Source organism: Equus caballus, chromosome 1 (assembly GCF_041296265.1).
Source record: "Equus caballus isolate H_3958 breed thoroughbred chromosome 1, TB-T2T, whole genome shotgun sequence".
Lineage (NCBI taxonomy): Eukaryota > Metazoa > Chordata > Mammalia > Perissodactyla > Equidae > Equus > Equus caballus.
In genome coordinates, this window is record NC_091684.1 from 119,511,782 (window position 1) to 119,538,908 (window position 27,127).

At 52.3% G+C, this 27,127-nt stretch overlaps 1 protein-coding gene across 2 annotated transcripts in view; it reads left to right on the plus strand.

Moving 5' to 3' along the window:
- Positions 1–26,853, plus strand: part of ENTREP2 (endosomal transmembrane epsin interactor 2) — a 425,400-nt gene extending 398,547 nt beyond the window's left edge. For both annotated transcript variants that reach the window (XM_070231148.1, XM_023651586.2), the window contains 6 exons: positions 6,718–6,878; positions 7,360–7,495; positions 14,809–14,884; positions 20,095–20,322; positions 22,099–22,173; positions 23,264–26,853. In XM_070231148.1, coding sequence (XP_070087249.1) covers positions 6,718–6,878; positions 7,360–7,495; positions 14,809–14,884; positions 20,095–20,322; positions 22,099–22,173; positions 23,264–23,586 — 999 coding nt within the window. In that variant the 3' untranslated portion in view covers positions 23,587–26,853. The remainder of the gene's footprint in view (positions 1–6,717; positions 6,879–7,359; positions 7,496–14,808; positions 14,885–20,094; positions 20,323–22,098; positions 22,174–23,263) is intronic.
- Positions 26,854–27,127: the final 274 nt, after the last annotated feature.

The window sequence follows — 27,127 nt, forward strand, 5'->3', positions numbered from 1 at the left end:
TCCTCACTTAAGAAATGGACCTAATGGGACCCCTGGGGAGCCCTCAGTAAGTGTGACTCATTTTGATTCTTTTTTGTTTTGTTTTGTTTTTGAGGAAGATTAGCCCTGAGCTAACTGCTGCCAATCCTCCTCTTTTTGCTAAGGAAGACTGGCCCTGAGCTAACATCCATGCCCATCTTCCTCTACTTTATATGTGGGACACCTGCCACAGCGTGGCGTGCCAAGCAGTCCCATGTCCGCACCCGGGATCCGAACCAGTGAACCCTGGGCTGCCAAAGCGGAACGTGTGAACTTAACCGCTGCACCACCAGGCTGGCCCCCATTTTGATTCTTAAATGTGGAGGGGATATCAGTTTGTTATTGGTACATTCCAGCAATGACATGAGTGCAGTGGTCCTTGATGTACTTTGTCAACTGTAAAGCACCGTATGGCAGGAAGGTATTGCTGCAATTAGAACAGCTGCCATCGGAACCCCTGGTCGTTTCACCTCTAGTGCTTTGTGGTAAGTTTGCTTCAAACGCCTGGCTTGGAAATAGAAGTAAATGAGGTTCCTGCTGGTGAGTCCTTCTCCCTTGGTGACCCTGGGCTATGGAGCAGGCAAGGCTCTGCTCTCCTTCTAAGGCCCTGTCTACACTGACTCCGTGGCCCAGAGCCTTAGGGCTGGCAAGAAGGAAATGGTGGCATATGACCACAGCGCCTTGTGGGACCAGCACATGACCTTGGGCACACCACTGCCTATTTGTCCCAATTTCCTCTGCTCTAAATAAGATCATTGATGCCCTGCTGTCCTCACAGGGCTGCTGAGAGGATGAATCAGATAATACATGTGAATGGGCTTTGGAAAACCATGGTGGCCATGTGGAGGTCGCCTTTTACCACATGGGTCAGAGGCTGTGCCCTTGGAGAAGGAGAAGTGGGGCGGCCCGAGGGCGTCACGGTTACGCCCTGAGGGATGGAACCAGGAGCGGAGTTGTTCATGAGGACGCCTCAGAAGCTCTTTTTAAATTTTTTATAAATGTCTTTTTTGTTCCAGGTTTATTGAGATATAATTGACTTTAATTTTCTTACTTCATTTTGTTAGACTCTTTGATTAAAGAAGTAATATATGATAATTGAAACAAGGAAAATATAGAGGTATATAAAGAAAAAGTTAATCATCTCCCTTCTCCCACTCCTTTCTCCTGAGGAAGCTTTGCAATGAGTCGCTTCATTTCTTTCTTGATTTCTTATGTAAACATACATAAGTCTTCCTTTTTGCCTCCCTCCCTCTTTCCCTTTCTTCCTTCATTTCTTCCTTCTTTTCTTGCCAAAATGGGATCACACCATTCATATTACTCCACAACTTGACTTTATAACCTGAAACAATTGTGGACTCCCATCTACGTCAATATATGGAGAGATGTTTTCATACCTGTGCTGATCCATAACATGGCGTAACGTCAGCTATTTGGCTGTTTCTCTATGTGTGGGTGCTTGAGTTGTTTCTCGTTTTTGATTTTGGTTTTGTTTATGCCTCTGTAAGTGGTGCTACAGACCTCCTTGTGCATGCAGTTACAGCTCTCTTAACCAACCTCTGCTGAACCAGCCGGCCAGGTAGCCCGGTTCTCTGTCCCGCCGGTGAGCGTGCTGCCCGTTGCCCACAGCACGGTCCGCCACCAGCAGCCCCTGCAGTTCACCTGTGCACCATTTCTGTTCCCAGAACTCAGTCGTAAGCTCTGCAAGGGACAGTTGTGTTTATCCAAAAACCAGGTTATGTCCGTGGTATTTGGATTGTAAGTGCATATTCTAGTACCAATGAAATAGGAGTACAAAAAGACAATTATTTCTGTTACAACAAAACTGAGTACCTTGGAAAGATTCAGTGAAAGAGGGTCGCTAGATATTATTGCTGTCAATTTAGCTGTGGGTGAGACAACTATAAAGGGTTGGTATGAAAACTGAACAAAACCTAGGGGGTGTCTGCACACACATTGTCCACAAGCACCTTTAAGTTCTAGCACTGCCTTAAAAACACAGAAATGGGACGTTAGATACTGTCTTCCAGGTGTAGTTTATGCGAGAAAGACCACGGGCACTCCAGACAGCAACTGCAACTCACAGCCAAAGCCATGGCCTGGCGTGGAAGGAACCCAGAGCTCCTTTCTTATTTCTGTGGATCAGTATTTTGGGATAATTCATAGTTTTTGGAACTCACATACCAACTGCACATATACATGAAATGCCAAGTGTGACGCCTGTTGTCAGAACTGGTGGCACCGAGTGGCTCTAATAGTTTGGAAACAGTGACAAAGACAACCTGCTGATGAAATTAATTTTTTTTATTGATGTCATTTAGTGGAGAAACCTTTTACCTCCAAAGTGTCTATCATCTCATATTTTTAGTTTTATTTCTCCAGCATAATCTCATTTTTCCATTTTTCTGTTTAACTATTTTCCTCCACATTAGTCTGTTGCCAGCCACGTTAGCCTAAGGGACGTCATCTACTATTACATGCGTCTCCATTGGGCACTTGCTGGTTAACTCATCTTTTGTTGTTGTCATTTACATTCTGGGCTCCAGTCATATGCCTTGTAAAGCAGAACTCCTTCAGACAGTCCAGACAGGTCACTGCGCCTCTCACAGACAGTAACTGTGGGCTCACCCACAGAGCGTCAGAGAGGGATGTAACACCACCCCCTGGGGGCCCCAGAGTCACTCTAGTTCCCCATATCTTCGCCTCTCCAGTTCAGCCCGGTGCCGCCCAGCTCCCCCCTGATGCTGGCCCTCCCTGGACCCACAGTGACCTTCCTTGAGGTCTGAGTTCAACAGAACCATCCCTGGGTGGTAGGTGCTGCTTATCTATCAGACTAGGCCCAGTGGGTGTCAGATTAATCTGGAAAGCTAGTTACAGGAGACAATTGTAAAAATATGATGCATACATACCATAAACATTGAATTTTGATTTTAAATATGCAAATGAGTCATTTGTCCCCCACTCTTTTGATTTGGGGCCACGATCTTCTCTTTAATTATGGGTCTGTTTGGTGGATCAGGTCGTATTTCTTGCATAAACTTCATGGAAATCACATCATCTGGGATTTCCAGATCTGCCTCCTTTTGGAGTGAGACGTATGAAGCAATCCGGGTGCAGAACTCCTCTAGATGTTTCATGGTTCTTCTCCACTCTCTTGCAACTGCCTTGCCAGGACCTAACTTGGCAGCAATTTCTACTTGGCCGCTCTTTTTATTGAGTCTTTGGAGCATTGAACTTGGTTCTCATGGAACAAGTAAGCTTTCCTGTCTGCGTTCACATTTTGTTATGAATTACTGTAGTAACTAAAACTGGCCTTAACCTGTTTGAGAGTGCACCCCTGCGGCCCTGGGTAGGGCCTGGACCACCTGGGGTGGCAGCAGGACCAGAGAGCAGCAGTGTGCCTTGGGCGAGCGGCACTCCAGGGTCTGAAGCGCAGAGGGAGAGCTGCAGCTCATCCACGGGAGGTCGATTAAGTACACTTCTCCTGTGGTAATAATCCTGCCACGAGCCAAGGGCAGCACACGCCCACGTGGGGATTCCCTGTCTCCAGAGCAGACGCTTGAGAAGGGGCTTTTCTCCAGCGGGGTCTAAAATGCAAACTCCTCTTTTGTGGATGACAAGGAGTGGGCACTAACGATGCTCACATCAGGTGTGTGAACACCTCAGCTGGGTACCAACGTCACTCCACTCACCAGGCACGGGTGTACCTTTGTCACCACATAGATCAAACGGGGCTTTTACAGATGGCCCAGGGCCAGCAGAGCCACCTGGGAAAGAAGCGACGATTTAGAGCCCGGTTTCTACCCACCACCCCCAGGTGCAGACTCAGGCTCACAGGGGAGCATGTGGCACGGCGGGGCATGGGGAGGGTACAGGCTGGCCAGTGGGCGTTTCTGCCGGGTCCTGAAGGATGACTGGGAGGTTGCCAGTTGAGAGGGAGGTGCGGATCCAGGAAGAGGGAACAAACTGTGTTTGCTATTTGCAGTTGGTTCAAAGAATGGGAGGAGGAGTTTCGGGCACCAATTGCTTAGTGGATAAGGAAGCTGGAAACGACATGGGATTCAGGGAGCAGAGGTCTCCTCAAGGAGCTTTAAACAGGAGTGCCCTCATCGATTGGTTTAAAAATAGCTCTGCTAGCAGAATGGAGACTGAACTCAAGAGGAAGAAGACCAAGGCAGAGGGACCTGTTAGGTGCTCCCCAAGGAGGACATGTCACAGCGAGGAGGTGCTGGCTCATCTGCTGAGTGGATGCTCACTGAGCACCTGCTGTGCTCGCAGGACCAGGCTGGGCCCAGGGAATACAGACGTGGATGAGACGCAGACGGACCTGATGGTCAGGGCCCAGGCAGGAGAAGAACTCGCCCTTGGGATTTCAACAGTTAACACAGGGATCTGGGTACCCAGGTGTGGAAGGCTAGAGGGGGCCCTCAGGGTACACAGAGACAAATCACCACCACAGCAGCGACCGCCCTTCAGAGCTGGAAGAAGAGAAGGAGTAGGCAAGGAGCAGGATAGCAGGAACTCTCCTCCTGGCCTCCAGGCTCCCTCTGGCGCCCCCTGTGGGCAGAACCTAACTGAAGCCAGCTGCAAAGGAGTCTGGGAAATGTGGTGTGCAGACTTCCAGCCCCATTACCTCAGAGCAGAGTGCAGAGCCTGTGACCTTGGGCTTCCAGACAGACCCTGCTTATTAAACAGATACTGATGGGAGGCAGGGGGAGATGTCATGCGTGACATGCAGGCTTCCTGTTCCGGAGGCTGAGATGCCAGGGTAAGAGGCTCAGTTTGAAATGAACCGAGTCTGAGATGCATCTGCAAAGATGTGGCCAGCACACCACTGGAAAGTGATCTGGAGTTTACAGCAGAAGCAGCACCTGTGGTTTAACCTTTGAAAAGCCCCTGGTGTATGGCCACATTTACTCCTCTAAACCTGCTAACAGAATCATCTGGAGCTCCTCACCGCTTTCATGAAAATGCTTGTTGTTCTCATTCCTGGTGGAATTGTACCTTTAGTAGGAAAGCGTTTTGGCTTTTGCATCTCATACTTGAGTATGTTATTGATTTTTCTAATTTCTGATAGAGACTAATTCAAAATATTTTTCTATTAGACCTCAAGGACACTTGGCCTTGTCCTGGCGGCTCTGCTCTGTGCAGTAGGCATCAGGGCTCACAGCCGTCCCAGGTAGAGGACGACAGACACACATTCGCCTGCTCAGAGCCCTTGGTTCACCTCTCTTTCAGACAGTTGAACAAACAAAGCCCCGGGTCAGACTGGCTGGAGAGGCGAGGAACATGCTGTGTGTGTGAAGAAGCCCCACAGAAGCCATTTGTAGTCTGATGTGGTACATGTTTAGACATGGCCACCATTCTGTCGCCATTAGTTTAGAGCATGCTAATTCATAGCATTTGACTATATTCAGAATGGTGACCTCACCTGTACTTGTGCAAAAATGTTCAACCATCCTGGCCTCTGTCAACTGCAGACCACCCTACCTACTGCTGCCAGAAGGCATTAACAGCACTGCGCCCAGCTCCAGGACCCTCACTGGCTCCCCAGTGCCCCCAGGATTAGGAATTAACTTTTAGAGCCTTATCTAAATTTGCTTTCCTTAAATACATCTTTCACTCGCTCACTTGTGCTAGTGAAAGGCTTCTTCTTGAGCCTGAAGCACCGTCCTACTCCCCACCTGTTGAAATCCTACCAGTCTCTCAGGCCGTTCAAATATCGGCTTCTTCATTAACCCACCCAGGGGCTTCGAGAGTCCCTCGTGTCCTGATGGAACTCTTCTTGGCTGTGGTACAGTTGACTCTGGGTCCTTGCCTCACCCACCCCTCCCCCCCATGCAGTGAGAGGTCCCTGAGCACAGACTTCGGGCAACCTCTTAGGCATGTCTGCGCCCCAGGAACCTGTGGGGAGCAGTGACCAGAGGGCGGAAAGGGAAGCAGTTACGGATCGGCGCTTCCCATGGGCAGAAATAGAAAACGAGGCAGAGACAGCGTTCATTTTGTTTGAGTGATTTTTACCTTAATTTGCTCAAGCAGCATCTCAGTTTTAAGGTTGCCCCACAGAATGTTCTAGAGCTCTTGAAGGATTCTTTTCCCTCAGAGCAGTGTTTTACAAAGTGTGTGAATTCCCTAAAACTGCAAAATACTAATAGATACTATGTGTCCAAAGGGACCCATAATGAAATATTTGAGAAATGATCCATTAATGGGTTAAACAGCTTAACGGATATTTCCGCGCAGGCCTTCTCAGGGCCTCTCACACTAAACACACTAAAGTACATTATAGCGCTCCTAGAGGGCAGTACAATGCGTGGCATTTCCCACATTTATTTCCCTATAGGAATTTGGGAGGGAGTGGGGTGGAGCATCTTGAGCGTGCTGTCTTAAACCAGGGACGTCAGGCACCCCTTTGACCGCAGACTTTGAGTGGTATAATCAGAAGAGACAGGTTTAGTGGTAGGAGTAGAATTAGAGACTTCTCAGACTGTATTTTTCCTCAGAAAAGAGGCATTAATGGGGCTTCGGAGGCGAGGCCCACCTCACGGAGCCATCATTTTAAAACGTGTGTATAGCCAGCACTGCTTGACGGTTTAAATTACATAAGTTCCAAACGGATCATTAAAGCTTATGTGTAATTAGCTTAATTAGACACAAGCCACACAAGATGCCCCCAGTGACTCTGATCTCTCTGTTTTCCAGTTCCTTCCACAACGGGTGCATTCGGCCAGCCCCGCCTGCGTGACCCCGCATGGCACTGTTCTCCACCAGACCCTGGACTTCGACGAGTTCGTGGCCCCGCTCCCCCCGCCCCCCTACTACCCCCCGGAGTACAGCTGCACGCCCTCGGCTGAGGCCCACAGGTGTGTCTGTCGGGGTCCCCCACGGCTGCCAGCAGGAGGCTGGGAAGGGGCCCTGGGGGGTGGAGGGCGAGTGCGAGAGGAGAGGCGGCTCAGATGGCGCCTTGCTGTTGGTACCATTCCAGGACAACAAAGAAGGAACCAGCCGGACGAGCGCCTCCGCTGTGTTCTCAGGCAACGCAAAACTGCTATCAAGTTATGGTCATTAATATAACATGTAAAATTTAATTAAAGATTTAATCAGCTGTATGATTATTTTAATTTTAAATGACAGGGCCATAGAGTTTATTGACTATGTCACTATCTTTCCAGAAAAAAACAAAAGTTAAAACTGCCTAGAGAATTAGGCTTTTATTTCACAAGCACAATGAGTATTCAGTGAGGGGAAACCCGGACAAGAGACGTTCACGTTGCTTTGAGAGAAATGCCGACAGCTCAGGCTCCTTCCCCAGGGAGTGACAATTCCACCCTTCTGCCTTTTCAGGGGCCTCCACCTGGACTTTGCTCCCTCTCCATTCAGCACTCTGTATGATGTTGCCATCAACAGCCCCGGCCTGCTCTACCCTGCCGAGCTACCCCCACCCTACGAGGCTGTCGTGGGCCCGACCCCGGTCAGCCAGGTGAGAGGCCCAGGCCCGGATGGGCCGGTTCCCTGTGCCTGCATTCGTATCTCTCTAGGCCTTTCGGGAAACCTGTGGGATGTTGGTCCTATTAGTCCTGTGGTGGAGAGCAGGCACTGGGCTCAGAGGGCAGAACCTGCAGAGATCCTGACCCAGGCCCAGGGATTCCAACCTCAATATTTGTGTTTTTTTCCCTTGGCTCCTGAGAGATGTGTCTAAGCTTAACGCTACCTTGTGTTTCTGCGGACACAGCACGGAAGTTGCTGGCACAGGTTCAAGGCAAGGGCAGAGGCCCCCAGGGGTGGTGCTCGGCCCATAGACCAAGTACCAGGGGACTCTGACCTGTCTTGACTACATGCTGCTGTCGCTGTCTTCTGGGGAGGTGAGAAAGCAGTTCTGGACCCCAGACCCTGCCTAAGGTGTGGCAGCTCCCAGCCACCAGGCATTGAGGGTCTTCTCTGAGCTGGTCTGCCAGGCACTTGCACAACTTCAGGGTGGCTGACCCAAAGCAGGCATGCCCTCAGGATATGCTGGTGGACACTCAGTTTCCTCATCTGTGAAATGAGGATCATAAAATAACCGTGCACATAGGATGGAATGGATGTTTGTAATGGACCCCGCAGAGGGCTTGGCACATAGTAGGCTTTGATTCAGCAAAAGCCAATTGCTCTTTTTATGGTATTATCGTCATCACCATTGGCATTGTATTTATTGAATATCGAAAGGCTCTAGCCATGGAGCTCTCCTGACCTGCCTGAGCCCCCCGCCTGAGCCCCCCGCCAGGAAGTGGTGCAGGCCTCAGACCTGGCCCAGGCCTTCCGAGGCCGCCCTGTGCTCTGCCCTCCACCCCTTTGAGATGGAGGGCCCATGTGGCAAGTAGGCCAGGCAGCAGAGCCCACCTCCTGAGCAGGTCCTAAGGAACCTCTGTGGGTAGAGAAGTGGTTTACATGTCTTCTGTTGGGACTCCGCCTCCACAGGCCCCTGGAGACGATGGCATCTACAAGGGTGACCCCGTACTGCAGGCTGTGTGGTTGTGGGACAGGGAGAGAAGGCAAGACGGGCCTGCCTCTGGGCCCAGCAGGACCATGCGGCATGTTCACATGCTGCTGGACTCAATGCATGGTAGAGAGAATTCTTTGCAAAAGAGATTCTCCCTGGGGGGTCACTTGGGTAGGACTTCTCAGCGCCCATCAGGAGCCTGCCCTTTCCAGGCAGACGGTGCCTGAACAGCTGTGAGACTGGCCCCTCAGCCTCAGGGCCTTCCTTTGGGGTAACTGTCGCCCTGAAATGTCCTGGACTGGTTCATGGGGCTGCGGCTGGCAGAAGGGGACTCGGCCAAGGATGCCTGGCCTTTTCTCTGTCTGCAGTAGAAACAGAGATGTAGGAACTGCCCGTAGGGGAGGAACTTGTCAGTGCGGAGGCAAGAGCATGGCCGTGGAATCTCATTTCTAAATTCCTAATAACTGAAATTCTCTTGAAATTTTTTTTTAAAGCCGAACAGAGAATTCTGCCTTCCTGAAGTAGTTTATTTTTCTCTTTATGATAAAAATAATTCAAATCAATATTATTAGTCGAAATTGGATTACCAATAATTCATTATCAGTGGAAACTGTTTCCTGTGATAACGTCATAAGCACTCTGAGGAGAGCCCAGCACAGCGCGGGCACTAGGCAGGGGGGCCTGGTCCATGTTTGTGGGGTCCAGCGAGCTTCTGTGAGCTGAGGGCTCAGGCTGAGCGGCAGCAGGTGGGCAGGGTTGGGGGAGGAGGGGCTGGGAATGCTGCTGGGAGAGGGAACAGCCTGTGCAAAGAGTCAGGGCACAGCACATCCACGAAACTGAAGGCCACTCAACGAGTCTGAGATGAATGTGATGTGGCTGGAGGTGACAGGCTTGGTGTGGTTTTTTGGATTCCAGGGTCATCAAAACATCCAAGCCAGTGTCCACAGGACAATAGGATCTACAGTTTGGGGCCTTGGAGAGATCAGGGTTAGCTGCAGTGGTAGCCACTGAAGCCTGGGAAACTGGGGGGTGGGGGGCCCAAGGACAGGGAGCGCCCTGTGGAATGACAACTCTGCAGGGTGCTGGAGGAAGGTGCCCCCAGGACAGGCTGCAGAGCAGACAGGGGGGCTCCCAGAAAGCCTTGACTTGAAGAAACAAGTGGTTCAGGAAGGAAGGGATGGGCCAAGTGCTGCCCAGAGGCTGTAAAGGGCTGACCCCATCCACCTGGGTCTCCATTGAGGGGCTGCTGGTGGTGCTGCAGGTGGGTGGGGCAGGAGCCAGGTTACATGGGATAGAGGAGGGGATGGGGTGTGAGAAGGTGTAGCAGGGGTTTGGGCCAGTGGATCTTGGACTCCAGCGGGCATCTTGATTCCCCAGAGGGCTTGTCAATCAAATACAGATAGCTAGGCCCATCTTAGAGTTTCTGAGTCAGCAGGTGGGGTAGGGGAGCTGCTAAGAATTTGCATTCATGCTGAAGTCCCAGCTCCTGCTGCTGCTGCTGCTGCTCCAGGGATGTGCTTTGGGAGCTGGAGTAGAAAACTATGCAAGATGCTTAGCAAAGAGGTGAGATAGGAGGTAGTTAGAGGGGAGTGTGGGTTTAGGGCGTGAGGGTGTTACTAAGGGGATGTGGCAGAGCCCAGAGGGTGAGGGCGGCTGACCCGGGGTGGGGGGGAAGTTGCTGGAAGGCAGAAGGGGGACACTGACCCAGCGTGCAAACGGGCAGCTCTGCCTTGTAACCAGCAGGGGCACCAGGCAGGGCGGCAGATGGGCCTGGAAACCCCAGAAAGCCTGCAGGGGTATGTGATTCTCTGGCCGCCGTGGGGAGAGGAGGGAACTCTGCCACCTACCCCTCCACATGGCAGCCCTGCCTGCTGCCAGCACAGAATTCCAGCTCCGTGCCAGGGAACAACTTCGGCCTGCCTCTCCATCATCCCTTTTCTGAGCCGTTACGCCCATTTCCAGAAGAGAGAACGCTGTGGAAGGATTCGTGATTCATGTGCACTACCCTGTGGAGAGAGGCAGGACCAGGCGCTGCCCACCTCGGAGCCCTTTGCTTCTTGATCGTGACAGTGAGAACCCCGCAGTGACACTCAGAACGTGGAGCCTTTCAAGCACCCTGAATGCTGGAAAGTGGCCTCTGGATGAGGGTGTGACATTTGGTGCACAACACCACACTTGCACACTAGAAGGATATTGAGTATTTTGTCACTATTTTACTCTTTTTTGTGAGAAACAGAATATATCAGAGGATGATAACACGGGCTCTAAGACCAATACAATACCATTCTCCAGAACTATTGGGAATTCTCTAAATGGAGATTTCTCTCACAGAATTTTGGTGAGAAAACCCTTAAGGGTAAAAGCCTGTCTCTACCGTATTAGCTTGCGCTGGCTCAGAAACTTTCAGCTTACCAAACATTCTCTGTGGATGACCAGTGGAGGTGAGCATGTCTGTCCACGTGGCCGTTCTCGGGGCGCCCGTCTGGGAGGGGGTAGCATCTGGTGATGGAGGGGCTGCCGCAGCTCCCCCCTGAGAGGCAGCCCGCGCCGGGACGCGCTGAGTCTCTTTGACCCCATGGTCTAGCAGCGCTTTTCCATTCCACAGACGCCCCTGGGAGTCTGGAGTCAACAAAACCCATTCCCGTCCACAGAGGGAAGGCTGTGCAGGCCAGCTGTCCCCTCCATGGGGCAGCCCTCCCACCTGACTGGACAGCAAGGAGCCCCCTTACAGCACGACCCCTTCTTGCTGGGCGAGGCGGAGGTTAATTACTTCCCCTTGCTAGGACAGATGGCATCTTGATTGCCTATCCACACTCGTTTGGATAAAGAGAGGAAGACAGGCTGACAGAAAAGCGAAGCCTGCGCCCCGTGGGCTTTGCCCAGGGGAGGGGGCACCGCTCATTTGGAAGAGATTTTTAACATGGGAAGAAAGAGCACCCCCGAACTGAGCCCGTTCCTTTGACCCAGTCCCCTGATGGACTGGCCCCAGGCGGGGTCCCTTCTGACTTCATTTGCAATGTCATTCTCTTCCCCATGGCTCAAGACTGTCCCTTTTGGCCACAATGGAAGGGAGTAAATTTCTTTCTGGAGCAGGAAAGTTACTGAGAATGTGCTGGTTTGATATTCCAGCCTGGATGACAAGCTTAGGTTCCAGGGACCCTGTAAGACTGTGCAGTACTCCATGGGATATAGATAACCATCAACTGGACAGAATCCCCTCCTCGTGGCAGCAACAGTCCCATGTGGTGACAGGACAAGGACAAATAAGCTTCTTTGGGGCTTCAGAGGAAGAACAGGCTTGACAGTTTGGGTGAGACTAGGGCGTATGAACACAGGAGAAGATCATGGAGGGGGGGCGCGGTACAGCTTGGCCAAAGGCACCTGGGGTGGGGAGCAGCGTGGAGCCTGGTTGTAGGAGCTTAAAGTACATGAAGGGGTTCGCTGAAATCATTTGGGTACAGACTCTCTGACCTTGGATGTCAAATGATAGAGGTGCCTTTGAAGAGTTTGGTGTTTGGGGTTGACATGACCTAGTGGTGGTTTAGGAATTTTGGTGACAATAGGGCAGGCAAGAGGGACACCTGAGGCATGAGACTAGAGATCGTGAGAACGGCAATGGACAAGACAGGCGTGACCAACCCCAAGTCCTAAAAGTTACCATTTATATTTTCAAATGAGATGACCTTTGCATTTTTATTTTATTTATTTATTTTTAAAGATTTTATTTTTTCCTTTTTCTCCCCAAAGCCCCTCCGGTACATAGTTGTATATTCTTCGTTGTGGATCCTTCTAGTTGTGGCATGTGGGACGCTGCCTCAGCGTGGTTTGATGAGCAGTGCCATGTCTGCGCCCAGGATTCGAACCAACGAAACACTGGGCCGCCTGCAGTGGAGCGGGTGAACTTAACCACTCGGCCACAGGGCCAGCCCCAACCTTTGCATTTTTAAAACTGCAAGCAGAGTATCTTCAAATGGGGACACTGGCCTAAAATCTTAATGCACGTTCTCTATGATTGCTGGTAATCACCCCCAAAGGACAGCTCTTTGTAAATCTGGCACTAGCTGGTCAACTGGACCCAGGAGTGGGAAACTCATTACAGACACAGGGCAGAATTTCCATTCAGGGTGTCCTAGCCACAGAGCTTCCTGAAAGTCAGGGAGATGAGGGGAATGTGGCTTATTTGCCTAAATGCCAATTGACTTTTTAATTAAGGTAACTGGTCAACATAGTGCATCTGGGATTAAATAAATGCAGGCCCCTGAGTGTCCCATGTTGTTACACACGGGGCTTCTCCTAAGAGCTGTGTTGGGGCCTTTACCGCTGAACTCAAATTTCAACTTAAATTCTCTGATATGTCTTCTCCACCCTTTTCCACTGCCTTTACATTTAATCAGAAATGCTGTGTGAACTGAACAGCTATTCGCCCCACAGCTTTAGTGTGGCAAGGTGGCTTTGGACATCAGGGAAGGCCAAATTCAAATTAAACCCTTGACACCCTGCTTGAGAGAGGTGACAGATGCGCTCCCAGGAGCTGTCTCCTCTCGAAAACTCATTTGACCAGGAGCCAGAAGGAAGCCAGTGACGCTTCTGCAAAATATGAATCGAATCCAATTTCCTCCTGACCTTGTCCCACTGTGTATTTTACTTCTCGTTTTATTTAGATTTCTTTATTACCAGAAGCTTTTTTTTTTTTCAGGCGGCAGGTCTCAAAGTTGCCACCCACCCCTGCAGAAATTAAAAATAGAGCCAAATAGGACGTTAGATACAGGAGGAGTTATGGAAGGAAACAAACCTTTGGGGCGTTGTTCTTTCTGTGTGATTTAGCAAAAGATTCTTGACACGTTGCCGGCTGTGGTTATTGGGTTTAGTGATTACAGAGAAATGGAAGGCAGTGCTGATGGCGGCAGGAACCCCGGTCCCCTCCCCTGCCCCCGGCGGAGCGCGATGGGCTTGTTCTAGAGCCTGAGCGGGGTGGCGCCTGCCTTCCCCTCCCCCGCCGGCGCAGCCCCCTTGGGCCGCCGCCCCCAGCAGTGGAGGGAGGGCCACAGCCCAGCACCATGGGGCAGCCGCTAGGTTGGAAGCAGAGAGATGAAGACGCCCGGCTGTCTGATTGAAGTGCCGGGAGAGCAGGGAGCAGAAATGTAATTACCTGGGCTGGCATCAGACCAAGCTGCAGGGGCCTGCCTCACCTTCCCGGGTCTGCCCGGAGCTCATTATTTGCAAGCGTGTCCCCAAAGCGATTCTGAAATAACACGAGGATTCGGAAATCGTTTTTAAGATAGCACAGGGGTTCGTGTGTACAGTGTTCATCACATTCGGGCACACGGCCTGTGGGGTCCATTGTCCCTAAAGCAGCCATGGAACAGATGTTCTCGCCAAGGGCAGGAGCCTGCCGTGCAGAGGGCTGGCAGGCACAGAGCAAATGCCCCGTCTCTGCCCAGCAGGGAGGCCCCTCGTGTTCCCAGAAGCCCCTCTGGGCAGAATGAGCCATTCAAAAAGAAAGCTGCAAGAGCGTGATGACCATCCAACACCATGCCAGCTTCACTGCCGCTCACCCCACCAGACAAGCCGGTGTCAAACAGCATGCTAGGGGCCCTGGTGCCATGGGTCACTTTCAACCTGGCACATACCCTGTGTGGACCTGACCCTGAGCCCGAGCTCAGGCAGTGAGGGCGGCCTCGGGAGCATCCTCTGGATCCCACTTGCAAAAGGCAAAAGGGAAGAGAGAGCAGATGCAAGCTGTAAGGGAGTCTGGGAGCTCATTGAGCCAATACTCATTGAGGATACTTGTTAAATGCCCACCCTGCGTCCAAACTATGCTGGCCCAGAGCCTTAGGAGTCTCATGACTGTTGCTCCTCGGAGGGCTTATTCTTCTGGAGTGGAAGCAGGGAGGAGAGAGTGGTTGAGGGGAGGGGCTTGGAAGTGAGGGCAGGTGCTGTCCTACCTCCTATGGTGACACTGGAGGATCCTGTGGGGCCTGTCCATCCCTAACAGTGCCCATAAGTGGAAAGTGAGTAGCCCAGGGTGGCACCTGGTCCTGGTGGGCTCTCAGGGAGTGAGCAGCACTCTGATCTCTAAGGGTCAGAGAAACTGATTTTGGCCTTGGCAAGGGCATCTTCAGCCTCAGGCCTCCTACCCTAGAGGTTTGGGGAGAGTGGAGGAAGTGTAAGCACATGGTTCTCAGTGCTTCTTACTAGAAGACAAGCTCTAAAGTCAGCTTTTATTTCCGGAGGCCATCGTGATGTCCCCTCCAGACTGCAGACGATCCCGAGTCTCTCTGATGACCTTCTCAATGCCTTGTTTCTTGCTGTAGCTTACAAGTATGGATCAGCAGGTGACCGAGTCCAGCTCCGGGGACGCAGATGCCACCACTGGCTTCAGCACGCAAGGTAATCCTACCCCTTTCAGTCTTTGAGCTAATAAGTTTCTCTTTTTCAAAGGATGTCTCTGCTCTGCCTCCTGCTGCTCCCCTCCCTCCATTTCTTACTCTTTAAGGGGATGGAATTTGCTCCAGCCTCTCCTGCTAAGTACCATATCAGTTCTCCATGTTTCCTCCCTTACCTGCATCTGGGAGTCATACCTGGCAGACCTCCTGCTTCCTCGGGGGTTTGCGCCGCCCCCCCCCCCCCAGCACCCTCTCTCTCTCCCTTGATGGGTATGGATTTGAAGAACAGCATGACTCAATCTGGGTCTACTCTTTCCAGAGCAGAAATTGTACCACGCTGATGTCCACATGGCTCCTCCCTCAGAAGAGGCTGGGCTTAGAGGGATCCCACTGGCTGCAGAGCAGGAGGCTGGAAGTTGTGTCCTGGAGGGCACTGAAGGAGAAATGTCAGAAGTCAGATCTCAAATGTGGACTGGGAGCCACAGTATGAAGCCAAGGGCAGGGCATGTGGTCCGAGGCATCAGGAAAGCAGACGACACTTTGTAGCAGAGGGAGCAAGTGGGCAGGGGCTAGGCATTTCCAGGGAGCCTTCCTCTTGAGGTCCCCAGGCAGGCTCATGTGGGGGAGTTTATTTGGAGACCAAAGTCAGCTAACTTTCAAGATGACTGAGGATCCCAAAAAGGACCATGATTATATCCCCAGGGCTCTCTGCCCCCCACCGCCTCCAAGTCTTAGTTAACATCTAAGAGAAATCAGCAGGGCCATCCTGCTGCCAGGCTGCCTCTGTGTTGCAGAAACCACGGGTCTCCTCCATTGTGGGATTAGGAAGTGAACTTGTGCTTCTGTTAGTGGCTTCAAGGAGCCTTTAGAAGCTGTGTCTAGGAGGTGGTGTCCAGTGACCTTCCCAGAGACTACCCCAGGGTGCAGTATGTCTCCAGGCCCTGTACAGTGACCACACAGTCTAGAGTTTAGGCTGAGGGGCCCTGTGGCCAGGCCGCCCCCCACTGCATCCACATGACTCCTACAAATCACAAGTTCTGGAGGAAAACATGCCAGGCAGCCTGGCAGCTAGGGAGCCCATTGCTGTGTGTGGTATCAGGGCAGGTGGAGACGGGCAGAGGGGTCTGGGGGCTTCTCGGCAGGACTTCAGCAGGGCCGGGCCCTCCCCACTGCCCAGGAGCTGTGCAATTAACTGGGCTGGGCCCAGAGACTCAAAGGTGCTTCCAACACCCAGACTTCTGGCAGAGGGACCAGACCTCTGGTTGGGCAGGAACATACAGAGGAAGACAGAGGCTCACGGGTCAGCAAGCCATGCAGATTTTTAAATTCAGAAAAGACGCCACCCGCCAGGCAATTTCTGTCTGGGGTGAGGTTGAGTCAAGGTCATTTTTTTGCCTACGCAAGTCCGATTACTCCAGACCATTTGTTGCTTTTACACCTTTGTCAAAAATCAGTTGGGCATAGTTGCCTGGGTCTGTTTCTGGACCTTCTATTGTGTTGCACTGATCTGTGAGTCAGTCCTCTGCCAGTTCCACACTGTCTTGATTACGGTCACTCTACGGTAATATGGTGATGCCTTCCACTTTGTTCCCCTTTGTCAAGATTGTTCTAGCTACTCTAGGGCCTGTGCCTTTCCATATCAATTTTAGAATCAGCTTGTCTGTATCTACAAGAAACCTTCCTTGGATTTTGATAGGAATTGCATTAAGTTTGTAGAGCAATCTGAGTAGAATTGCCGTGTTTCTGAAGCTGAGCCTTCCACTGCATAAACACAGTACCTCTCGCCGTTGATTTGCATATGCTATGATTTCTTTCACTGGTGTTTTGTCATTTTCAGCACACAGATCCTGGACATGTTTGATTAAGTGTATGCTTATGTGTTTCATTTTCTCTGGAGCACTTGTCAATGGTGTTGTGTTTGCATTTTTGGTTTCTGTGTGTTCACCATTAGTATACGTGATTGACTGCGATACCAACATGATTCATTTTTGTGTGTTGATCTTGTATCCTGCAACCTTGCTGAACTCACTTATTAGCTCTAGAATTTTTTTTTTTTTTGAGATTCTGGTATTGTTTTTCACCTATTAAAATAACAAAATAGCTGGGGCTGGCCCCGTGGCTGAGTGGTTAAGTTCACACACTCCGCTTTGGCGGCCCAGTGTTTCACCAGTTTAGATCCTGGGCATGGACTAGCACCACTCATCAAGCCACTCTGAGGCAGCGTCCCACGTGCCACAGCTAGAAGGACGCACAACTACAATGTACAACCATGTACTGGGGGGCCTCAGGGAGAAGAAGGGAAATAAAAAATAAAATTAATTAAATAAAATAAAGTCTTTTTTAAAAAAAGCGAAAACAAAAAGCACAAGGACATGGAGGGTGGCAAGGCCTCAACCCACCCTGACTGGCACCTTGTAAATCAGCCACCTCTTTGGCAAAGCATTTTGGACAAAGAGCCATAAAAATGTTTATGCCGTTAGATGTGGTGATCATACTTCTGGAACCACCTAGGAAAGTAATGCAAAAAAAAGAAAACACTAAGTGTGAAAATAAATGGTGGTTGTGTTTTTCACAACAGTAAAAACTTATGGGGACAATGAAGTCTATTAATAAAAGTCAAGGCAAACACGTTACATTATTATACATTAATTAGGAAAAATGCTTGTGATCTGTTAGGTGAAAAACTGGAAGTCCACTAGGATTATGACTCCTGTCAAACATAGGCTCACAACCAGGGTGAGGATGTGTGGAAAGGAGTGTTACCAGCCTAGGGCTGCAGGGTTTTCCCCTAATGTTACCCTAATTTTATAAGTTTCTATTGATTATATGTATTCAGAGCTAAGTTGCATCTGTCTCTCCATGACTTCGTTTCCCTGAGAAACTCAGCTATCGGATTATCACTGACATTAAGGAAATTGGGATCAAGGTGTGTACATATGTCCAACCTCATCAAACTATATACGTTAAATATGCGGTTTCTTGTATGCCAGTTACACCTCAATAAAGCTGTAAAAAAGAGAAAATTGGAATCAAGAGGAATCAGCAGGAATGAATAGTATTCAGAATAATTTTAATATACTGCTGTGTAATTTTGATAAGATTTTGATAGTGTTAATAATGCAATTTCTAGACTCGAAGTTGTCTAATGATACAAGAAGGTGATTTTTCTTTTCTGCATTTATACATCCAGCTTTGAGTACTTGCCCAGTTATTCCTTAGAATAAATTCCAACGAGGGAAGTTGCTGAGTCCAAGGGGATGTATATGTTAGGTTTGGATGTATTGGCCACGGTGCATTCTGGAAAGGTTTTATTACTAATTTGTATACCCACCAACAGTGTTTATGACACTCCCACGACATTGTCATCCTGATTGTCTTTGTTACCCTTGTAGGTGAACATGACACACACACACAGACACACACACATACACAGTGTTGAGTTTGAAACTTTTTACTTGTTTATTAAGCTCTTGTAGGTCAGTGTTTGGTCTATTTTTTCTATTGCAGTGGTTTTTGTTTTAGATTTATAAGAAAAAGTCTAAGTAGAGACGTGGGGACATACATGGGAGAGACACTTGTCCTGTTTACTGCAGGTGTGCGTTCCTGCTTTACGCTTTGCTTTCCCATTAATGATGCCTTTCGCCACATACAACTTTACCATTTTTTATAACTGTCAAATTTATCGAGCTTTTCCTTCATGGTTTCTGTCATGTTTACAATGTCGTTCTCCACCCCAAGGTTGTGGATTTATTCTCATATGTTTTCTAATACTATTCTTATGGTATCTTAAAAAAGAAAAGGATTCATCGTCCTGAAGAATTTTTCTTTTTGCATGTGATGTATGAAGTCTGGTTCATCTTTCTGTTTTTCCAAATAGTCTGCTAACTGTCCCAAAGCCTGTCTTGAGGGGGTGGCGGGGGACAGTGGAGGGTGTGTAAGCAAGAGTGCTCTAGAGTGGAGCCGCTTCCAGCTGCTCTTCCCCTCTCCTCTGTCAGCCGAGTTTCCTCAGCCGTGGAATGGGGGTAACCAGCGTGGACTGTGAGGATTAACTAGGAGGTCTCCGGTAAAGCCCTTGGCACAGGGCAAGCTCTCCAGTGTCGGGGCACACGGAGCAGCTGGAACAGTGAGGCCCCCCCCAGGTTCCTGGTCAGGACCCACAGGAAGGGACGGAGGGGACAGACCCCAGAGCCTCCCACCCCTGGAGAGTTCAGGCTGCTGTGACTCTCCCAGAGTGGCCCCCAGGCAGGCCGCTCACCTGGGAAATCTACCCCAGCGAGGTGAGGAGCCACACGGAAGGGAGCTCTGAGGTGGTCTGGTAATGGGAAAGAAGAGTGTGGGGAGCAGCGCTTCTCAAGCCTTAAGGTGTCTGCAGGTCCCCTGGGATCTTGTTAAAGTGCTGATCCAGTCCCCCAGGGTGCCTCCCTTGGATATAAGGCACCCGGCCCGGGCAGCATCACAGGTCTAGAGCAGTGGTTCGCGCACTTAGAGGGCATCAGAACTCCCTGGGGGCCTGTTCGAACCCTCATGGCTGGGCCCACCCCAGAGTCTCTAATTCACTGGGTCTCTGTGGGGCTGAGAAGTTGCATTCCTGACATGGGTGAGGCTGATGCTGCTGGCCCCGCCCACGCTTTGAGAACCAGGCAGGTGTAGTCTGGGCTGGTTACCCAACCTGCCTGACCCAGGGACTGCACACCAAGCCTGGGGTTGCACCCCCTGCATGGACAGGCAGGTGCTCATGCCCACCAGGACCTGGCTGGGATGCCCCAATGTCCCTCAGAGACCCCACCTTTCTCTGCCTGGGTCCTGGTCATTAAGCATCCCATGACCCCCACCTTCCTGGATTTCAGACCCCCCAAGGGATGCCCTGGGTGGGAGATGTGGCTGATTCCTGACTTGTATCTCTTGTGGAGTGTGGAGGGTCTCAGTGCCCCCACCCCTCCTGGAATGATTCTTGGGAGATCATCTGGTGACCTGTGACCTTTGTGCACCACAAAGCATTTGTCAGCCTGTTCAGGGGTTCCATGACCCCAAGATGACAGGGTTTGTCTAGGTTTGGGGTTTGAAGGACAGGCTGCCTACGCCCCCTTAGATGGCTCTGGGAGGCTGCACTTTTCGCACCCACTCCGACCGGCACTTGGGCAGGCACTGTCTCGGCATGGGGTGGCTCTGTGGTCGCCCAGCACCAGCACTAATGCTGTGTCCCTTGCCTTGCAGCACCTGCCGACAGCACGAGCCTCCCGGCATCAGAGGGCACTGCCACACGCGGCCCGAGCCTCACGTCCCCCGATGGCCCTGTGGACACCCAGTCACCCCTGCTGCCTGCCCAGCACCCTGGCCATGCATCCCCAGAGGGCCCGGACCAGGGCACACGGGTGTGGCTGGGTCCTGGGCGCGTGGCTCGCTCCGCCAGTGACCCCACCTCTTGCACGTCTGGCATGGCAGGTATGGCTGGCCCTGCCCACCCCTGTCCTCAGTGTGTGCCTTGCTCTGCCCTGGACATGGCAGACTTCAGTGACCCCGAGAGTCGAGGCCAGGGCTGAGACCCCTGCCCAGAGGCCACACTGGGGATGTGGTCTTGATGTCCAAGGCCACTAAGTGGGTGTGGACAGTGTGGAGTCTCTGCTATGCCTCCACCGGGCTTACTACTCTGGCCAGGGTCAGGGAGAGGGGGTATGGAAAGATTGGGGTGATGGGAGCCCACCTGGAGGGTCAGCCAGCCCCCAACATTAGCCTACTGGCTGTACACCAGCTCTGGGGCCCAGGAAGGGCCTAGGGTCAGGCCACTGGCCCTGGTGACTCCCCCCTAGGACTAGCCTGGGCTACACCCCTGTGGGAAATGCCAGTGCCTGCTTAGTGGTCTAGCGGGACCCGGGGCCTTTAAGGCATGGCTGTGTCTCAGTGACAGCGCTGAGAGGGCAGGTGTCCGCCAGCTGGAGCGGCCCAGGCAGACACACGTGTGTTTTCAACAGCACTCGTGGACACCCTTTGCAGTGCTTCCAGGTGTGGCCTGGAGCTTGTGTCACAGTTGACCCATGTGACTCTTAGACTGAGCAGTGCCCTCCCTGGGCTGTAGGAGCTGGTACCAGAGTCCCTGTGCCCAGCGGCCCAAGAATTTGCATTTCACACCAGTTCCATGGGAGTCTTGTGCACCCTGAAATTGAGAGCCTGCACCCACTCTTGTGTTGCTGGTTTTTGAGGTAGAAGATGGCACTGTTTTTGCCAGTCAAGATTGGGGGGCCTTTTGACTGCAGTGCCATCACAGTGGGGACCTTCATAAAGTGGAAGTGACAGAACCCTAAGGAGACCCAGTGGGTGCCTGGACCAGTCTCGCCTCAGTGGTCTTATCCAGCTGAAGCCCAATAGACTAGAGCCTGTCTGTGCCCTGGGAGAATTGCACCCCCAGAAAGAAGCAGGGACCCGCAAAGGTCCGTTGCCTGGCAGTGCCCTCCTGGTGGAATGTCATCAGACTGCATCTGCAGGCTCCCTGGCCAGATTCCTCTGTCTCCACCTTCCCCTCTGACATTCAGTTGCCGGCTCACATGGAGAAGGCTCCCTCAGAGTCTTCTGAAGGCGCCCCCTCTGCCAGTGTGTTCCAGGGTCAGACCTTCTCTCTGTCCTCTAGGGCCACACGTCGTGACATTCGCACACTGGGGTTTGGGGGAGGGTCCCATGCACTTGGAGGGTCTGCTCTGTGGCCCCCTGATGGCTTTCTATGGTGTGTCCCCCTCAGTGAGATTCATGCTCTGAAACCATGATGTTTCAGGGATGGAGATGAAGGGAAGAGGTGGTTTGATTACACGTTGTCACCACGGCTTCTCTGTATCCCACCACTCCACCCTGTGCCCTCTACCTCCTCTCAACCAGATGAGGCCATTACTGTTCCACACATCGAAAGCATGTGCCTCCCCACTCTCTGGAGACCCTTGGATGCGGATGGGCATTCGGATGATAGCATTCGGTCTGTCTGTGGCACTGGCCCCTGTGCTGCCAAGGCTGAGCTGAGGAAGAAACGGGCCCTGGGGACGCTGCCTGCCCCACGGTGGGTGCAGCTGCAGGGATGTTCCTGTTTCATCTGTACATGGGTTTGCTTAAGTTCTAGAGTTTTCCTCTGCTTGTCTGGCATCTAAAATATATTTCTTAGCCAAGGGAGGATCATTATAGTGCTATTAGGACTCCTCTCTCCCTTTCACGTATTAACCGAATCTCTTTCTGGTTAAGGCAACACCTCTTCACACGCCCCCTCCTGCAGCCAAGACCTCGAAGCAGGACTGTCCCGGGCTGCTCTGGGAACCGGTGAGCTGCTCCTTTTCTAAGACACTTGGACATGTGCTGTGCAATGGGAGAATGAAGGGGTGACTGATGTCTAAACCCAGCCCTTCAGAGAGTCACTGGGAACATGGGTTCCCCAGCTATCTGGGCTTTGGCAGAACTGCCTTCCTGTCCCTTCTCTCTTGGTGGAAGATATGAGAGGCTATACCTCAGTGAACATACGCAGGCTGCTTGTTTTACTGTATTGATGAGATTCTGTTTTGAGGGGAGATTGTTTACAGTTTCTTATGCTTAACTGCCAGGTTTGCTCGTTGCCACCAAAAATATCCCAGACCACCCAGAATATCTTTCCTTTGTGTGATTTGGAACATAGGCTGGGCGAGTCGGGCCTTACCCTCATCTTGGTGACTCGGTCACAGCAGACTGCCTGAAGCTGGCCTTCTCTGGAGGCGCATCAGATCAGTGTTGGTTCGGTGGGTCCTCCAGAGCAGCCGTGGGCCCTGCAGGGGCTGGTGCCATTTCCCCAGCCCTCGCCTGGTGGGCACTGGGAGCAGGGCACCAGGCACTCTGAGCTCTGCTGCCCATAACAGGTGGCTGCTCTCTACCCTTGACATGGCAAGGGGGCTCTCATTGCCCCTCTGCCACCCCCAGTGCTGGCCTTAGGGCAGACCCATCTCTGGATGCCATAAGATTCACAAGGGGAAAGGTCATTGGGCCGGGGAAGGCTGAGAAGGGTCAGCCCCACGGTGAGCTCGGGAACCCTAGCAGAGCGGCCAGTGGAAGGGGGCCCCTGCCCTGCCCCGGCCCTTCTCTCCCGCCCTGCTTCACAGTTTGCCCTCCTGTCTCCAGTCCCCCAGCTCCGGAGGCTGTAGGGCCTCTAGGTTAACGCGGCTTAACTCAGGGCTGAGAGGGGCAGGCCACTCAGGGGACGAGGGGACACAGGAAGCAGGGGCCCGCCCAGAGCACTAGTCCAGGAACCCAGAAATCCCAGCAGAAAGCTCGTCCCAAGCCTGCTTGTGTTTGCGTTTTAAAAAAAGCATTTAGTTAACAGCTGCCTTTTGTTTGGTTTTGGTTTTGGTTGTTTTCAGATTCTATCTTTTCCCTTAATTTTTAGTTTCCCTGTCTCGCTCTGTCGTGGCCGCCTGGGCTTGTCGGCATCAGCTTTCAGCCTCGGGGGAACCGAATACCTGGAAAACCCACCAACCATTAAAGCCAGAGGCCTTACAGACGGTCTCCAAAGAGCGGCCGCGCTCCTTAGTGGACAGCAAGCCCTATGCAGATGCCAGGGTTTTGGTGGCTAAATTTTTGGAACACTCCAACTGTGCCCTCCCTCCTGAGGTGCGGCACGTGGTGGGCGCCATCCGCTCGGCGGTCACCTCTGAGGAGCGCCACATGGAGGAGGCCATCTTCAGCGCCAGTGTTCTGGACCAGGTGTGAGCGAGGCACAGTTCTAGATGTGGACACGGACAGGCCTGCTGCCTGAGTGTCCTGCCGGAGGCCGCCATGCTCTCGGGGGGAGGCCTGCAGCCCAGGAGTGTCTCTGGGGGGCTCAAGAGGAGAACTCCCGTTCCCTCTCTTCAGGGGGGTCCGATCAGTTGCTTTCGTGGGACGACACTTCCTATATTCCAGTAATACAGAGAATGACTCTCTCATGTCCGTCGTGAACTCTTTGGTTTTGTCAGGCATGTAGCACCTTGAACCAGCCAGCGTTACAGGAATACAGTGACAGGTAACACTCACATAACTAAAGACACGAAGTATCTTCAAAATCAAGGCCATTAAAACACAGGATTCTCCCCCCAACCCCGGATTAGTTTAGTGTTAAGTGGATAGAGGCTGACATCACATAATGAGACAATTTTCCCATGTCGTTTGTGTCACTCAATGATCAACTTTTTATCTTATGCTGACTTTAAAGAAAATAGGTAATATCAGCACAGATGGCAGCCCGGGCCCAACTTCCTGCCCACAGGGCTACAGGGCTGTTGTGCAAACAAATATACAATGGGGGACTCCACCGTGGCCTGGCCACCCCCCGGAAGCAGACAAGGGTGGCAAGGGGCTTTGAGGGACCACCCCCCCATCACCTTGTCTCCCAGGCCTCCCTTCTGGGCCATCCCCTTGTGGGGTGCCTTCCCCCCTTGCTCTCTGGCTCTCTCTGTCCTGTCTCCCACTCTTTAACTGGTTCCAGTACGGAGCCGACTCTTAGTTGTTACTTGATCCCTAGCAGTAAGCACCCGTGGCGAGCCCCTCTGGGGGTTTCCCCTGTATCTGCCCTCGCCAGAAAGGCGTGCATGGGTGCAGGTCTGGGGGAAGAGGCCATCTCTCCGGGACACGTGCACCTCCTGAGGAAGCAGGCCTCTGGTGATCTAGGACAGTCCCTTCCCCAGCAAGGCGGCAGCAGACACACCTGCATTGGAGGATGCAGGTTGTAAATCATTTATTTCCGTAAAACACCCACTGAGTTGGGCATGCAGAAGCAGGCAGGCAGGCCCAGCCTCCTCCGCAACAGCAGCTTGGGCACCCCGCCCCTCATGTTCTGGCAACATCAACAGCATCTGCTTCCCAACAGCAGCCCTGAGGCAGCACTGTCCTCGAGGGAACTTTCTGCAGCCATGGGACTGCCCGTACCTGTGCCATCCACAACGGGAGCCAGCACCTGAACTGAAACTGTGGCTAGTGACCATTCATGGACAAAGCAGCCCAGGGCCCAAAGTTCTCAACAAAGAGCCCACGGGCCTGGCACAGGAGCACAGGGGGAGGACAGACGGGCACCCACAACTGCTCAGGGCCCAGCAGTCTGGGGCTGCGTGCTGCCTTCCCCTCTGCTCTACACCCCCCTGTAGCCAGTGTGCTGGGTGCATCTGTGTGCTGCCCTCCCCTCTGCTCCACGGCCCCCTGTAACATCTGTGTGCTTGAAGCTGGGAAGGAGGCAGCAGGGAGGGTTTCCAGCCCAGCCACCTGGAGCCCCTGGGAACTGAGGCATGGAAGACAGCGGCGACAGTTGGCTGCGAACACTTTGAGTGCTTCACTAAGGTTATTGGTCATTGCCTCCCAGAGGTGAGACAGCTGGAAAAATATAAATCAGGCCTTTTGATGACAACCAGAACTTTCCCACTAGAGACATACCAGAGATGAATTTATGAGCACTTTATTCAGACTATAAAACAGGCAATCTAGCCTCTAATTCTTCTCCTGAGGGCTTTTGAAGTTCCCAAAAGCAAGTCCCCTTGCAGGTAGAGTTAACTGACAGTTTTTCTAAGTGGCCTCCCCTGAGCCTGCCAGCAAAGTGTTAATGGCCCCCATGCCCTAGCCTCTGAATCAGGGCATTTGTCAGGTCTCTGGAGAGGGGGCCAGAGCTTATCAGTGGTTTCACCTGCTTGGGGGAGCCACACTCCGACTTGGGGGCTCACACAGCAGTGTCCCTGTGCCGAGCCCTCAGGCGGGTTAAGCCTGCAGTTGTCAGACCCGGCTGCAGTTCGAGCGAGGCCAACCCATACCCTCCCCATCCCCACCTCTGGGATGGAGCTCTCAGCATCAGTATTTTTACTGGGCAGCCAGGGTGAGTGAGTGCCAGGAGTCCTGGTCTGGTGCTGTGTCCTTTGCGTCTCCTTCCTACAGCAGGACAGTATCTTTTCTGCCATCCGGATTCCCACCACAGGCTGTGCCTCCACTAAGGTGCATGCAGGTGCTCTGGCCTGAAGCCCGACATCCCGGACGTTATGAGTGCTCTGTCCTTCACACGCCCTCTCACGCTCAGTTTTGTATCTGCTCTCATAGCAACTCCATCCTGCAGATGAGGAAACTGTACCCAATTTTATACCACTGGGCTAGAACCTTCTGCCTCCTAGCAACAGGGCTGTCAAGACGGCAAGGGGGCACAGGAAAGGGCCCCGGAAGAGAGGGGTGCCAGTAGATCCACAAGGAATGGGCCGGGGACCCAATCCACCAGCCCTGGTGCCCTTGACCCTGCTCTGCTCAGCAGCTTCCAGGAACCAGAAGCCTCAGCAACGAGCACCCTGAGCCCCAGACCATGTGGGCACATGGCCAGGGGGAAGCTGGTTTCCACCCCTTCGCTGATGTACCCTCTCCCACCTGGGAGCCTCGCGCACTCGGTCTCTGAAAGGGCCCCTCACCCCATCCAGCTGGGTCCTGTTCTCCTCGCTCTCGTTAACATGTCAGCAGGCCCGGGCAGAGCTTCCGGGCTGCAGCAGGGCAGGCGAGGCATGGGACCCCCACCACCTGCAGGGACCCCTCCCCACCTGCACAGGCCTGGGTCCTGGGCGCTCTCCCTGCCGTATCCAAGATCTGAAGGGAGCCACAGCCTCTCCAGACACTGCCGTTTGACCCTGGCCTGGGAGCTGCCAGGACGCTGAGGTGGGCGAGCTCTGGACCCCAACTCTGTGGCCAAGAAGCGGGGGACTCATCCTTCAGGAGGACTTAAAAGAAGTCTCCTTCAGCTGGCGACACTGATCCAAACCAAAAGCTTCTAACAAACAAACAGAAAGCTGATTTCAAATGGATGTCTTTACCCGCCTCAGCTGCATTGATTCACAGATGCTGCTATTAAGGCAGAATTTATAGAAAATTGTTTTCAAGCCACAGGAGACCTGTTTGTACAACTTGAAGGTTGTATTTATTTAATGTACCTCAAGGTGTTTTCATAATGATCAGTGTTTTAATTAATAAAAACTATTTCTGGCCTCTGCGTCTCTGGGGTCTAATTGGGACAAAGACAGAAGCTGAGTGCCCACGTGCACCACTGATGACCAAGGTCCTGAGGGAGAGCTCGCAATGGCCAGCCAATGAGTGTGAGGCTCCATGGCCACCCAACTGTTTCCCAGTATTCTTCTGAAGAAGGGCAGGTCCTCGGGGCATGAGGGGGAGAGGGCAGATGCCTAGACGCACACAGGTCCCGCTGACGCTGGCCCACAGCTGCCCCTCCATGCATGGGACATCCCAGGCTTCCGGGAGGAAT